Below are 16,253 nucleotides of genomic sequence, written 5' to 3' on the forward strand. Positions count from 1 at the left end.
GTATTGTCCCCAGAGAGTCTATAAAGAGAAGCCTCTCCTAACCCAGGTGTATTGTCCCCAGAGAGTCTATAAAGAGAAGCCTCTCCTAACCCAGGTGTATTGTCCCCAGAGAGTCTATAAAGAGAAGCCTCCTAACCCAGGTGTATTGTCCCAGAGAGTCTATAAAGAGAAGCCTCTCCTAACCCAGGTGTATTGTCCTCAGAGAGTCTATAAAGAGAAGCCTCTCCAAACCCAGGTGTATTGTCCCCAGAGAGTCTATAAAGAGAAGCCTCTCCTAACCCAGGTGTATTGTCCCCAGAGAGTCTATAAAGAGAAGCCACTCCTAACCCAGGTGTATTGTCTCCAGAGAGTCTATAAAGAGAAGCCTCTCCTAACCCAGGTGTATTGTCCTCAGAGAGTCTATAAAGAGAAGCCACTCCTAACCCAGGTGTATTGTCCTCAGAGTCAATAAAGAGAAGCCTCTCCTAACTCAGGTGTATTGTCCTCAGAGAGTCTATAAAGAGAAGCCACTCCTAACCCAGGTGTATTGTCCCCAGAGAGTCTATAAAGAGAAGCCTCTCCTAACCCAGGTGTATTGTCCTCAGAGAGTCTATAAAGAGAAGCCTCTACTAACCCAGGTGTATTGTCCTCAGAGAGTCTATGAAGAGAAGCCTCTCCTAACCCAGGTGTATTGTCCCCAGAGAGATCTATAAAGTGAAGCCTCTCCTAACCCAGGTGACAGTACTGCAGGTCTCATTCTCTACACTTTTGACACTGTCATCAATAACCATAAGTCATTCTCTCCTGGTTGTTTTACATTCTCTCCTGGTTGTTTCCCATGGTGTAAATTCATTAAGGCATAGAAATGGGATTATTTCAAGAGGTGTACTCTGCTAATAACTATCCTTTCAATTTCAGTGTGATATTAGAAGGATAATATTGGACTGTCTTGTGTCAGTTCAAATGTGGAACCCATGTTCCAGCACCGCCACCATTGATAGCGTCACTGACACTTGTGGAACAACATCACTCGCGTCTTTGGTATCCCTTCAAGCAGATGTACAATATTACGCCTTTATCCTCACCTCTTAACAGACTCCTCAGTCTGTCTCTTTCAATGGGCCGTGAGACAAAGGCAATGATGAGCAGGTTTGGGGTTGTAAACTATCGTAATGTTCCCCCAAAAGCCTCTTGTGTGGAGTGTTTCCAGAGTGTGCCTGGCTGCTGCCACCCGGGTCTGGGTCTATGGGCATGCAGGGCCCAGCGCAGACACACGGAGCAGAGACCTGGAGATATGCTCCCATTCAAAGGCATTCACTCATTACAAATGGAGGTCACAACCCTGCTCTTTCTCCTGACTCCGGCATCCATTTTGACGGTAGGAACCACAGCCAACAGCATGCTCTTAAATCTCTGGACAAAGTGAGAAGACCTTCCAATTGTCTTGTTTTTGGGCCTGCTGCACACAAGTGGGTATTGATGAGTCAGGGGGAGGGTGGATGGTCTTCAAGAGACTCTGGGTCTTTCCGGGAGCTTACATCTGTGCGCAGGACTTTTAGAAGCTCGGCAGCTGTTAAAATATAGGTTATAGACTGTCAAAAGCCAGACCGTTTTGTATCATTGTTATGGGAAATGCTTGTTATGCATTACCATACAGACACACCAGTGCTTGTTATGCATTACCATACAGACACACCAGTGCTTGTTATGCATTACCATACAGACACACCACGTGCTTGTTATGCATTACCATACAGACACACCAGTGCTTGTTATGCATTACCATACAGACACACCAGTGCTTGTTATGCATTACCGTACAGACACACCAGTTCTTGTAATGCATTACCATACAGACACACCAGTTCTTGTTATGCATTACCATACAGACACACCAGTGCTTGTTATGCATTACCATACAGACACACCAGTGCTTGTTATACATTACCATACAGACACACCAGTTCTTGTAATGCATTACCGTACAGACACACCAGTTCTTGTAATGCATTACCATACAGACACACCAGTGCTTGTTATGCATTACCATACAGACACACAAGAACTGATATACAAGAATTTGAGTCCAGACTCCAGACAGAAGGCAATAACTAACTCAATTGTTTTTTTTTTAAAGTTTGGGTCCCATTGGATTTGGTTTCTCATCCACCAGTCGTGTCTCATGTGATTAGGCTGTCTATTTATGAAGAACCACTCATTCCTCTCGCATGACATTGTGCACAAAAACACGAGAAAAATTCTCAACTATGTTTTTTTTATCCCAAAAAGTTATCACAGTCAGATAATGAACTGATCGTTGGAACGCAGAGCTTCCTGGAGCCTTGAACAGATTGCAGCATCTGGCAAAGCCTGTCCACCAGACCCCAACCCCCTGTCAGTCCACTCCCATGCTCCCTTGCCCCAGACAAAAGCACTCAATCACCGAGCACTGTTGCTGAGGATGGCTCTTTCTACTCCTGACCTCCGGCTCAGTCCAACACAACATAAACCTCAGTGACATATAGGAGGGGAACTCCCACTCACACCCCCACCCCTGCACCCGCGCCTGAGACACAACCGCAGGCAGGGCCAAGCGCAGTTTATTACCAACCTTAAATCAACTTTTATACAATGTCCAGTGCGAGGACAGAGAAGTTGTGCATTGTGTCTGGTTGAGGTACTGCGAGCAGCTGTCGTGAGTTCAGTGTGCGTTCAAGTTCACTGTTCAGAATCGCGACTTCTTGGGAAGGTGTTTGAATAATGATTTAAAAGGGAAACGTTTCACTCAGAGTGTTTGAATGTTGGTGATGGTAATAGATGTGTCCAGCTGCGTTTATTTCCTTTATAAAAGGTGTCGAGCGATGAGTTCAGTAATCTATCCCTCATGAGTACTCAACAAACTGTTGTGTTGATATTACTAGAGACGTTGTTGAACTACCCTATTCTGTAAAAAGATGTACTCAATCGGATGTTAAGGTAGTACAGTACAGCGGGTGTTTTTCAGGTCATTCTCTTGGCTCACACTCATATTTACCCCTGCAGATATCTTACACCACCCATCAAGGAAGGAAACCTTTGAGCAAAAAAAAAAACTTTGTTGCCTGTGTTATCCTTCCTCTCTGCCTCATCCTCATCTTTTCTGCTAAGGAAAGATGATTTTTTTTACCGATCTGAGCCCTTAGGTAGTCTCAAAATGTCTTGGTCTGAAAAGTTTTCTGTTAGAGTAACGTCCTTTTAGTGATGTGCGGATCAGATGTATGTTCACCCTCACCTGCCCACAATTTCTGTTAACCATCTGCGGATATAGAAAATGTGCTGTACAGTCAGAGATGGCGGAGAGATTTCTTTGACAGGCTTTTTAGGTAGGCCTATGTTCTGCTTAGGATTTCCAACATTTTGGTAGGCTATTTGTTAGTCCACTTTTCTATAATTAGATACATCGAATACATTTGTATTGGTCACGTACACATATTTTGCAGATGTTATCGTGGGTGTAACAAAATGATTATGCACCTAGCTCCAACAGTGCAGTAACACCTAAACCATACAAACATTAAACAAAGAAAAAGAAAGGAATGAAGACAATTTGAAATATTAGAACGAGCAATATAAATGTATATGTATATGATTGTGTGTATAGACATTGGTATTATTATATGAATATAAAAGGTGAGTACAGCAGTAGTTATATAGGATGAGCCTTGACTAGAATACAGTACATACATATAGGCCTGCAGAAAGTATCCCCTTCACTTTTTACACATTTTGTTGTGTTACAGCCTGAATGTACAATTAATTAAGTTGAGATTTTGTGTCACTGTCCTACACACAATATCCCATAATGTCAAAATAAAATTACATATTTTTTATTTAAAAAAAACAACAGATTTATTAAAAATGAGAAGCTGAAATGTCTTGAGACAGTAAGTATTCACCCTTTTCTTATGGCAAAGCCTAGATAAGTTCAGGAGTAAATATTTTCTTAATAAGTCACATAATAAATTGTATGGACTCACTCTGTGTGCAATAGTGGTGTTTAACATGATTTGTTTATGACTACCTCATCTCTGTACGCCACACATACACACATACACATCTGTAAGGTCCTTTAGTTGAGCAGTGATTTTCAAACACAGATTTAACCACATATAACAGTGAAGTTTTCCAATGCCTCAAAAACAAGGACACCTATTGGTAGATGGGTAAAACAAAACAGACATTGAATATCCCTTTGAGCATGGTGAAGTTATTAATTACACTTTGGATGGTGTATTAATACAGCCAGTCATTACAAAGATACAGGCGTCCTTCATAACTCAGTTGCCGGAGAGGAAGGAAACCGCTCAGGGATTTCACCATGAGGCCAATCGTTACTTTAAAACAGTTACAGATTTAACTGTGATGGCTTTGATAGGAGAAAACTGAGGATGGATCAACCACATTGTAGTTACTCCACAATCCTAATCTAAATGACAGAGTGGAAGCCTGTATAGAATAAAAATATTCCAAAACATGCATCCTGTATGCAATAAGGCACTAAAGTAAAACTGCAATAAATTTGGCAAAGAAAATAAGTTTATGTTCTCAACACACAGCGTTATGTTTTGGAGAAAACCAATGCAACACATCACCGAGTACCACTCTTGTCACGTGTGCTCCCTCTCCTGCCTTTAGGTCACCAGGCTCCTCGTTAGGGCGCACACCTGTCACCAGCGTTAGCCGCATAATGACACTCACCTGGACTCCATCACCTCCTTGATAACCTGACTTATATATGTCACTCCCTTTAGTTTCTTCCCTAGTCGCCATTGTTTCTGTTCCTGTGTCAGTTCTGTGCGTTGTTCGTGTTTTCTTGTTTTGTGTTATTTTACTTGTATTTATTAAAACACTCACGCCCTGAACTTGCTTCCCGACTCTCAGTGCACATCATTACAACTCTTCATATTTTCAAGCATGGCGTTGGCTGCATCATGATATGGGCATTCTTGTCAACGACAAGGACTAGCGAGTGTTTTAGGATAAAAATAAATGGAATACGCACAGGCAAAATCCTAGAGGAAAACCTGGTTCAGTGTGCTTTCCACCAGAAACTGGGAGACAAATTCACATTTCAGCAGGACAATAACCTAAAACAAAGGCCAGATATACACTGGAGTTGCTTACCAAGATGCCATTGAATGTTCCTGGGTGGCCTAGTTACAATTTTGATTGAAATCGTCTTGAAAATCTATGGCAAGACTTGCAAATAGCTGTTTAGCAATTATCAACAACCAACTTGACAGATCTTAAAGAATTTTTAAAGAATAATGTGGAAATATTATACAATCCAGTTGTGCAAAGATCTCAGAGACTTACCCAGGAAGACTCACAGATGTCATCGCTGCCAAAGGTGATTCTAACTCTATGTATTGACTCAGGGGTGTGAATACTTATGCAAATTAGATTTTTTTTTTTTTTCATTTTCAATTACATTTGCAAGCATTTCTAAAAACATGTTTTCCCTTTGTCGTTATGGGGTATTGTGTGTAGATGGGTGAGAAACATGTATTTTATACATTTTAATTTCAGGCTGTAACACAACAAAATGTGGAATAAGTCAAGGGGTATGAATACTTTCTGAAGATACTGTACTTTATTTTGTATTTATTTATTTTACATTTATTTAACTAGGCAAGTAAGTTAAGAACAAATTCTTATTTTCAATGACGGCATAGGAACTGTGGGTTAACTGCCTTGTTCAGGGGCAGAACGACAGATTTTCTTTTACCTTGTCAGCTCGGGGATTTGATATTGCAACCTTTCGGTTACCAGTCCAATGCATACTGTATGAAGTGGGTAGAACAGTATGTAAACATTATTAAAGTGTCCAGTGTTAAATGACTATGCACATAGGGAAGCAGTTGCTAAGGTGCAGGGTTGAGTACCGGGTGGTAGCCGGCAAGTATAGTGCATTCAGAAAGTATTCAGACCCCTTGACTTTTTCCACATTTTGTTACGTTACAGCCGTATTCTAAAATTGATTAAATTATTTGATTTCCTCATCAATCTACACATAATACCCCATAATAGCAAAGCAAAAAACAGGTTTTTAGAAATGTTAGCAAATTTATTACAAATAAAAAACAGAAATACTTTATTTACATAAGGTTTCAGACCCTTTATTCAGTGAAAAAATTCAGGGCTTGCTGCTTCTCTTCTGTTAATACTTCTTGCCCTAGAATACTAAATTAACCCCTTGCTCACCAGAATAATGTCATAAATCAATAGAATGAATGCTTCAATCTAGTTGACATCTGTAAAGTTTTATCTTTCATCTCTGCTTCTCTCGGGCAGCAAAGATGTTTAGGGACCGGGAGAAAATTAAATAACTAAACATTACATCAGTTTGGCCGCTTTTAAGGAAATAAAAGCTGTGAAAACTACCCAACATGTACATTTAAGTGGCTAAAATACTATCAGCTTTTATGATGCCGATTAAGATAGTACCTTTACAGACAGTCCCTAACTGTGGTTGAAATACTATCCGTTTTTATGATGCAGATTAAGATAGCACCTTTACCGACGGTCCCTAACCGTGGTTGAAATACTATCCTTTTTTATAATGCAGATTAAGATAGCACCTTTACCGACGGTCCCTAACCGTGGTTGAAATACTATCCGATTTTTATGATGCTTTTATGATGCAGATTAAGATAGTACCTTTACAGACAGTCCCTAACTGTGGTTGAAATACTATCCGTTTTTATGATGCAGATTAAGATAGCACCTTTACAGACGGTCCCTAACCGTGGTTGAAATACTATCCGTTTTTATGATGCAGATTAAGATAGCACCTTTACCGACGGTCCCTAACCGTGGTTGAAATACTATCCGTTTTTATGATGCCGATTAAGATAGTACCTTTACAGACAGTCCCTAACTGTGGTTGAAATACTATCCGTTTTTATGATGCAGATTAAGATAGCACCTTTACAGACGGTCCCTAACCACACATTCATTCTCTCAAGATGCTGAATGAAATAAATTATATTTCTCCACTCCTTTTTCCGAGTTAAAATGTACATTTGGTATATAATTTCACTGCAAGAAATACATAATTCTGCAGGAGTTAATATTATATTAGACTATGCGAGAGGTTATCAGTCAGCGTCAAGAATTCAGTTCGGCTACTATTCCATTCAACCCATCTGAACAGCACAGTTCCCTTGACGTGTCATTTTGAGGTCCTCCTCTTGTGACTCTCAAATGTGTATGTCGCCTCACAATCACCACACTTGACATAGCCGGCACTGCTATCATTCTATTTTCACCACTTTTACCAAATCTTTCCCAAACATTAGGCTACTGTTCTGGCCCTCCCTTCAATTTATTTTAAACTCTCTATTTCGCAGCTTTTCTCTTATTGAATTAAACTCTGTTTTCCTTTTTGCCTCAACGGATCAACGTAAACTTTTGCTGCTCCAAATTATTTGGCAATTGCCGTGTATTTGGTGCGCTACATTTAGGCCTTAAAACTTAGACTATGCACTAACGCCAAATAAAAATAATGAATGAAAAACCTCAGTGTAGGTTATAGATATGCATTGAACAAGAATTGTACATTTATGGATTTTCAATGCATTGTTTTCTCTCAGTAGTTCATGATCCATATCCACGGGGACTGCAGGTTATGAGTCAACCCTCTTACCACATCCTTATACAGCTAACTGTTTCCTGAAGCTGTGTTTTATTCGTTGAGACTCTTGGATACCCATCTTCCATTGAGGCCATTGAGTTGATCAGTGGATATGGTAGTCATGACTACCCTAGCTCTTGATGGTGTGCACTTCTCTGTGATGGTATCCGCCTGGAGCCTGTGTGTGTGTGTGCTTGCATGTATGTAGGCTATGTAATGTGTTTGTCTTTTAATAGAATACTGCAATATATGTTTTCGAATAAGTAGCAGTATGGCATATCAGAAATAAGAGAAATGAACTGAAATGAAATGATCTCGAACAAACCTGAATATTTGAGATCTGACTCGTGGGTTGACTCTAATCTCGTTGTTTCTCCACAGGACCCGGGCTTCGCCGCGTTCCTGTTCGACAAGCTCCAGCACCTCCAGTGTCCACATAGGGGCCCGTATGCTAGAGAGGACAGCACCTGCCAGGTCTGTGGCACTGCCCTCCACCAACTGAGACGCCTGGCCCTGCAGAAAGCCTTGGGCCTCACCGGAGACATGCCCGACCTGCATCCTGGAGCCTTCTCCTCAGGGCTGACCCCCCGCCCTGCCGCCCACAGTGTGGGCACCCTACCCTGCCAGGACTGGTCCATGGAGGACTCGCCAGCCAAGCAGCCCCCCAGGTTCTATGATCAGATTCCTGGGGAAAGGTTCAGGGGGGGACTCCAGGGTTGGGGTGGGATCCAGAGCAGCTACATGGGAGGGTCCAAGTCCACGGTGAATCCCATACCACAGCACTTTCTGGAGGGAGTGTGGAGAGTCTCTCGTGTCAGGAGGGATCATCATCCTCATTCTGCTATGGTAAGTTCATATTCTCTTTTGTTTTCTTTAGGTTAGGGTATTTTGGGCTAGACTTCATTCATACAGTTTCGGTCTTTTAAGCATTATGAAATGTATTCAGACCTGTGTTTGTCCTTCTTCTGAAAGCTACCTAGCAAACACTTTCAAGCCGAAATGCTTTATTTTTTGGGGCAAAAAAGACACCTTGAATTTGTCCTCCATTTTCATCCAAGAATGGCTACCATTTTCATTCACTTTGGTTAGTGCTGCACGGTAACACATTCTACTTTTTTTTATACTCCATGTGCTATGACAAAACCATTCAGGTCTGAGAAAAGACCTTGGTTTTGCTGTTACCTTGGCAACGTAGAACAACTTGAATTACTGTGACTCTAGAACGGGTTAGGAGTTGTGACCAGGGTCAATGGGAAAGGTCTTATTTGTCCATCCACGGCTTCTGTTCAGAGTTTGGTTGCCAAGCATGACATTTCCTGCTCTCTGGAATAGTGTGTATTTGACTGAAACTACTGTAGTTTTATGTATATATTTTTCAGGCCACTTATTAATTAGGCTTTATTAAATATGGCTGGCCCTATAATCATATCATCATGATTCACACTCCTAGTTCAAGGCTGAGGTGTCTTGAATACCACTCCAGTTAAGTGGCATGACAGGGTTGCCACCACAGGGGGCCTTCATCTGCCTGAATGAGATGTCACCCTCTGATGATGTCATTTGGGGTGTTAATCAGGACTCGGGGGCGACATGACCAGTGTCAATGTCATGTGCCTGCTCGTCGCTCAATATAAACAGTGGAGTTGGGAGTCTCTGTCATATAACTTATTTTAGAGATGATCTTTTAAACATTTACCTCCTACTCCATTCATAGCAGAATAATCATGCATAGTAGTTAGTCAGATAACGTTTAATCCACCTTGTACTGTCTTGGGCATCACTCTCAGGACATCTGATCTAGAAAAATGAACTATCCATATATTGGCGTCATGAAATGGGGTCCTGTGTGGCTCAGTCGGTAGAGCATGGCGCTTGCAACGCCAAGCGTCGTGGGTTCGATTCCCGCTGGGGACACCCATATGTAAAAGTAGTGGCCCCAGCCGACTTGTAAGTCGCTTTGGACAAAAGCGTCTGCTAAATGGGATATATTATTATTATTTTATGAAATGAACACACCACTACATCATCTAGCCTGTACAAAACTAAAATGCCATCCCCTCTGACTCACAGTCCACTGAGGAATACAAAAGGTAAACCAAGCTGAGGTTCATATCACCGGAGAGGTACAGGCAACACAATTCAGCTTCCTTTTTACACTTTTCTTATAAACAACTCTAAAGGTTGTTTGGCTCGTGCCAATTCAAGTGACGGACTTCATCCCCGTTGAAAAAGGATGACAGTAGGTGGAGGCTGGTGAGGGGAGGACGGCTCATAATAATGTCTGGAACGGAGCGAATGGAATGACATCAAACCATGTGTTTTATGTATTTGATACCATTCTACCTATTCCCGCTCCAGCCATTACCACGATCCCGTCCTCACCGATTAAGGTGCCACCAACCTCCTGTGATGGCAGTCCAGTTAGTCCTAGGTAAACCCAGGTAGATAGATGTCGGCCATGACAATAAAGTACACCCCAAGGCTGCATCAGTAGTCATTAAACAAGCAGATTGCCCAGCACAATACCCTCCGAGCCGGGATCACAGCCTTCCAAACACCACTTGACCTTCCTATCCGGAGATTGAACATGAGGTCATCTCAATGCGGAAGGATTATCACGCTGATGATGTCCATTGTTGACCTCACCGCCACACAAGTACCATCCATCCATGTGCCAACTCACTCCCAACTCCAGTGACGGGCTGATTAAATTGGGAACACGGGAATGACCTCCTGGCTGCCACACGCCACCATGCCAAGTGAGTCTGGATTCGTTTCAGACACATGGGATCTAAAGCATAACCATGCTTTAAACTGTATACCCCTCCATAGAGGCACTCCTATAGATTAGGCATCACAGTCCTGTTTGTAATGGGGTTGTAATGAGGGCCAGAAATCAATGGGGAGAGGATTGGATATGCAAATGTTGTCTGAGGTCATTGTAGAATCTACAGAGAGAATGGTTGCTATTGATCGCGGGCGAGATTTGTGAAGTGCTGGACAACGGCATTAAGTGCGTGTTGCGGCGAAGTGGAGGAGGAGGCTGTGGGTCAGAATGGGATTAATGCCAATTTCTCTTGATTGAAGAGAAGAAACGGATGAGAAACCGGGTGGTTTGATTGATTGGACGATTTGGGTGTGGAGGATGACATCGAGACGACTGATGGACCAGAGAACAGCTCTGATTGGCTTATCTTTGTCTTTTGTGTCGATTGACAGCTACAATAGTTTTAAGTGAGGGCTGACCTCTATGCCTAATGGTAGCCTCTGGTCAGAGCTTGTTTTACAGAGGATAGACCTGAGCTCTGTATATAATTCCGAGATGCTCTTGTCTCCGCTCTAACAATGGGAGTCGTTGTCCCAAAGGCAGGAAGGCAGGTGACAAGTTTCGGTCCAAAATAAGCTCATATGGCTTATTTTAGACAGATTTTGGCAAAAGTGAAACCTCTCGCTTCTCCTCTTCCTCTCTGGTACCTCTCTACCCAGTCAGATACCTTTTAATAATGTATTTTCTGATTGAATAGAATTGCTTTGAATTTCACAATACAAGAAATGGAGGATGGTTTGACTACTATGGTAATTTGTCTCTTAACATCTCACCTGATATCCCAATGTGTGTTCTAAAAACCTAAGAAAATATTTGTCTCCTTTTGAAAACAAGAGTATGAACGTGTATCCACCCAGTATGTATTGTATAATAATGATCCTAAGTATGTTGTATGTTCATTTGCTATGCTGTTGGGACTTACAGGCAATCTGTTCTCAATGTTTATTTTCTGTGTATCTGTTAGCATCCACTCCCTCCAATGTCAACAAGTGCCTCTGTGCTGCCAAGAGTTGGACAGCTAATGCTTTTGATTGAACGTGTGCCGTTTAAGGCAGCCAATCGTATCCCCTATTCCTCCTCGGTGTCTGAAAGCAATTAGACCTTGAGCTGGCACATCGCATCCCAATTACACAAAACCTGAGTTGGACACCCCAGAGAATTGAGTGCCCCTGTAGGGACCTTTCAGTGGACGTATGGCAGGTGTGTGTGTCTGTGAGCGGGTGGGGTGTGTGTCTGTGGGTGGGCGGGTGGGTGGGGGCCATGTGGGTGCGTGTACGTGAGTAGCTGTGGGATGTGTCTGTGGGCGGGTGGGGTGTGTGGGTGGGGTGTGTGTGTGGGTGGGTGTGGGTGTGTGTGTGTGTGTGTGTGTGTGTGTGTGTGTGTGTGTGTGTGTGTGTGTGTGTGTGTGTGTGTGTGTGTGTGTAATGATCTACACTCACCAGACAGTTTTTAGGTACACAACTCTTTCATGAAAATGGATCGCTCCTACAGACAGTGAGTCAAGTGGCCGTGGCTTGCTATATAAAGCAGGCAGGCAGGCATCAAGACATTCAGTTACTGTTCTATTAAGTGTTAGAATGGGCAAAATCCGTAAATTGTGACTTTGACAGTGGTATAATTGCCGTTGCCAGGCGTGCCGGTTCCAGTATCTCAGAAACGTCCGTCCTCCTGGGCTTTTCACCCAGGACAGTGTCTAGGGTTTACCGAGAATGGTGCAACAAACACAAAATATCCAGCCAGCGGTGACCCTTTGAGCCAAAACAGCTCGTTGATGAGAGAGGTCGAAGGAGAATGGCAAGAATCGTGCAAGCTAACAGGCGGGCCACAAACAGATATATAACGGCGCCGTACAACAGTGGTGTGAGCACGGCATCTCTGAATGCACAACTCGTCCATCCTTGTCACGGAAGGGCTACTGCAGCAGGCGACCACACCCGGTTCCACTCCTATCAGCTAAAAACAACAAGCAAGAAGAAGAGTGGAAAAACATTGCATGGAACATAACAGCGAGCTCAGTTTACCTGAGTGACCTGGTCAGTCCCAAGACCTCCACCCAATAGAGCATCTTTGGGATGAGATGGAACAGGCTGTTCGCAGCATGAATGTACCGCCATCCAATCTGTATCAACTGCATGATACCATCGCTTCAGCATGGACCAACATCCCTGTGGAACATTTCCGACACCTTATAGAATGCCCCGAAGAATTCCGGCTGTTCTTGAGGCAAAGGGGATCCGACCCGGTACTAGAAGGGTGTATACTCTGTATGCTCTGTGTGTGGGCTGTTCATTTCAAAATGTTCTCCTCCCATTTCAAGCAAAATAACTCAGAACACTACAGAAGCCATAGGATTTGGGAGGCCTAAGAATGAAAGATGGGTACTTGATTTAATTAGGGAGGAGGTAGGCGAGGGCACTGGGGACAAGGAGACGTGTCAGTAACGCTCTAAGGAGACACCACCCTATTTGGCCGAGCCAGACGGTTCAATGCCGTCTGCAGCCTTCGAATGCTGCCCCTACCAGAAAAGTGACTCACCAAATTCTCAGAGGAGAGGCAAAGGTGTTGGTTTATGTTGAGACTGAGAGAAACAAGGGAAGGACAAATGGAAGAGAACACAAAGGAAAAGGAAGCCAGGATCATGCCTCCCTCCTCTCTGTGCTGACAGATGGGGCCTGGTTCTCACCTGAGGTGAATAAGCACGTCTGACATCCATCTGGGAGGCTTGGCTTGGGTTGAGTGGAGGAGTGGGCACACCTCACGCTTCACTGCCTTCCCCCATTTTGGACTGGGCTCTGATTATGAAGGACACGATCATAGATGAGGATTCAGAGAAGGGTCTGTAGTCATTTCAGTGTACCATGCTGAAATATACAGACAGATATTGGAGAATTATTAGACGAATATAAGCATTTTCCATCAAGGAAATTGTTCCATTCACTAAACATTGAATTTACTAAGACTAAAATGTTTGATTACTGGGAACAGAGAAGGACTAGACACATACCAACAAAGCAAGCTATATTATTAGTTTAATTTCTATTTTGTAGCCTACACCTGGGTTTTTTATCAGACTTAGTTGACAAGCAGAAAAGGATCAAGAGGGTGAATTGCCGATCAAAGATGTATTTTTTTGCACAATGTTGAAAACCAGGTGCAGACAAACAGCCTCACAAACTGTGAAAGGTTTGATCGACAAAAACAGTTGTTTCGCTTTCTGCTTCAAATCACCAACAGGTCACTTTGAGCCAACCCAAATGGCAGGCACACTGTAGGGTTCCTCCCTCTCAATTAGTCCCATAGGCATCACATTTCGCGAGCATTTTTTAAGCGTTTCTTGGTGCCCAGAGTGACCTTCCCGCTGTCATCAGTACCTGGGTCTGCTCTGGAACAGCCGTGCCAATATTGCACACCTTCAGGGTTGGGTAGGTTACTTTCTAAATGTAATCCGTTACAGTTACTAGTTACCCTTCCAAAATTGTAGTCGGTAACATAACTTTAGGATTACGCAAACACAGTAACGTAATCTGATTACATTCAGATACTTTTAGATGACTTTCCCCTTAAGAAGCATTAGAAGAAGACAAAAATGTATGTTACCAATTGAACAACATCTACTGGATAAATCAATGTTAAAGTTTACATAGCTGGCCATATATGGATGTTACATTTTACTTTATGGGTTGGTTATGTAGGCTTCTTCTAACCCATTGCTTTCTACTACATATAATAATACGATTCAATTTATCTTTACATTAAAAACCAAAGTCTATCACAATTCCAGTCATTCCAATATGTTATACCCCTTGATCTTCAAGAATAGGATTCGGAAATGTGGAATTATAGATAAACAAAATTGTTTAACCTGATCATAACCCCAAAACTAAGGATTTATAAGACAGCCCTACTCTGTTGTTTATGATTTTGTTGTCATGGAGGACTGAATGGGCTCATTGATTCGAGTCGAAAAATATGTTACGCTCATGGAATGGCAAGCTTTGAGCACTAGTAAAGTGAAAAATGAATGCCACATGCTGCATTTTCTATGGGCCTATTGTTTACCTTTTTGTTAGTGACACTTTGATATCTTGATAATATGCAGCTCTTTAAAAGGGCAAATCCACAGATGAAACAATTACAAAATGTCACCCCGCCTCGGTTTTATTAAAAACTGAGGGATGGGCCTGGAATAATGTAACCCCTCTCTGATTAATAGACAGAGCTATGGATGCAAGGACTGATCATTCATGATATCAAATTATTGTTTTAACCATGTTATGAGGCTATACAGTGTTTGTTACATTTACAATTGAACTAAGCTCATGAGGCATTTACAAGTTATATTCTTCAAGAATCAATGGATATATATATATAATTTGTAAGTCCAAAAATGGATAAAACTACAGATTGCCCCTTTAAGTCTATCAACAGTGTGTGAGTTTGAGCATGTGTCCATTAGGCCTATGGATATATATATTTTTTAAATCAGCATGAATTAGATTGAGCAATAAAAGCCTCACTTTTGTTCCATAGGCTGGGTCCACACTATGCAGCTGCTGCTAGAGCACATTTTTCACTGACTGTCCACTGGTTTCAAAAACAATGATTGACAGGCAGCTTAAACTTCTTGAATTCAAACATTATTGGGTTCAAATAAACATTTAGCCATCCACAACAACCACAATCCGTAAGGCACAAATAGTTAAATGAGAGAGCAGCAGTGTGATTCACACCAATGCTCTATGTAGATATCAATAATAAGTGATATCTGTATCGCCGTAGACGACACCACTGCTGTCATCCTGACCTCCAAGCGTTAATTAAAGTTGGATCATCTTTGGATGATGACAGTAGTCGCACCATTGGAAGACATGGCTTGGACTTTAGTCTACAAAAGCCTATACCTGCTCTTTTCCCACGATCCATCAAACACATTTGGTGTGTCATCATAGTGGTCTCTGACATCATAGTGGTCTCTGACATCATAGTGGTCTCTGACATCATAGTGGTCTCTGACATCATAGTGGTCTTTGACATCATAGTGGTCTCTGACATCATAGTGGTCTTTGACATCATAGTGGTCTCTGACATCATAGTGGTCTCTGACTTGTGGTCAGACTCACTCAGGTGTAACAAACTTAAACTTGCTCCTTTTTTCAATGTTGATTTGAACGTCATTGAGAAAAACTGAAAATTGTCAAAGATTATATCGCAAACATCCTTTCTGAATTTAAAAGTAAACTTCAAAGTAATCATTTAGTTTTTCAAAAGTATATGTAATCTGATTGCAATATGTTTGCTGCTAACGTAACAGATTACAGTCATCGTTTAAAAATATATCTTACATATAATCGGTTATTCTCCAACCCTGTTGGACAACAACCTCCCAGGGGTAGGGAAGGAGTGAGAGAGAAAGAGAATAAGAAGAGAATGGAAAAAAGAGAGAAACATTTTCTACTTATGAATGCTAAAACTACAAATCTCAAACCTCATACACTAACAACAAGGAATTATAGCAAAGCACGCTCACTGAAAAGATACTAGTCTCGTAAAATGATATATTCTGAGCTGAAAAAAATGTAGAATTGACTAATGGGTGAACCACAAGGCCAAACAGCCGCCATAGCACCGTATATGACCCAGTTCCATAATTCATTAAGTCATGTGACTTGACTTAATGCTTTTAGTTCCTCGAGGTGCAAAGGGTCAGTACTGTATGGATTTGTCAGACTCTGGTTACACCTCAGCCACCCCGGTAACATCCCAGCCACCCCG

General features: G+C 42.1%; 1 protein-coding gene across 3 annotated transcripts in view; it reads left to right on the forward strand.

Annotated features, from left to right (window-relative positions):
• The window catches only part of kif26aa (kinesin family member 26Aa), a 167,972-nt gene that overhangs the window by 58,917 nt on the left and 92,802 nt on the right, over positions 1 to 16,253 (forward strand). For all 3 annotated transcript variants that reach the window (XM_064925706.1, XM_064925707.1, XM_064925708.1), the window contains exon 3: positions 8,036 to 8,500. In XM_064925706.1, the coding sequence (XP_064781778.1) occupies positions 8,036 to 8,500 (465 nt within the window). The remainder of the gene's footprint in view (positions 1 to 8,035; positions 8,501 to 16,253) is intronic.

Source organism: Oncorhynchus masou, chromosome 19 (genome assembly GCF_036934945.1).
Source record: "Oncorhynchus masou masou isolate Uvic2021 chromosome 19, UVic_Omas_1.1, whole genome shotgun sequence".
Taxonomy (NCBI): Eukaryota; Metazoa; Chordata; class Actinopteri; order Salmoniformes; family Salmonidae; genus Oncorhynchus; species Oncorhynchus masou.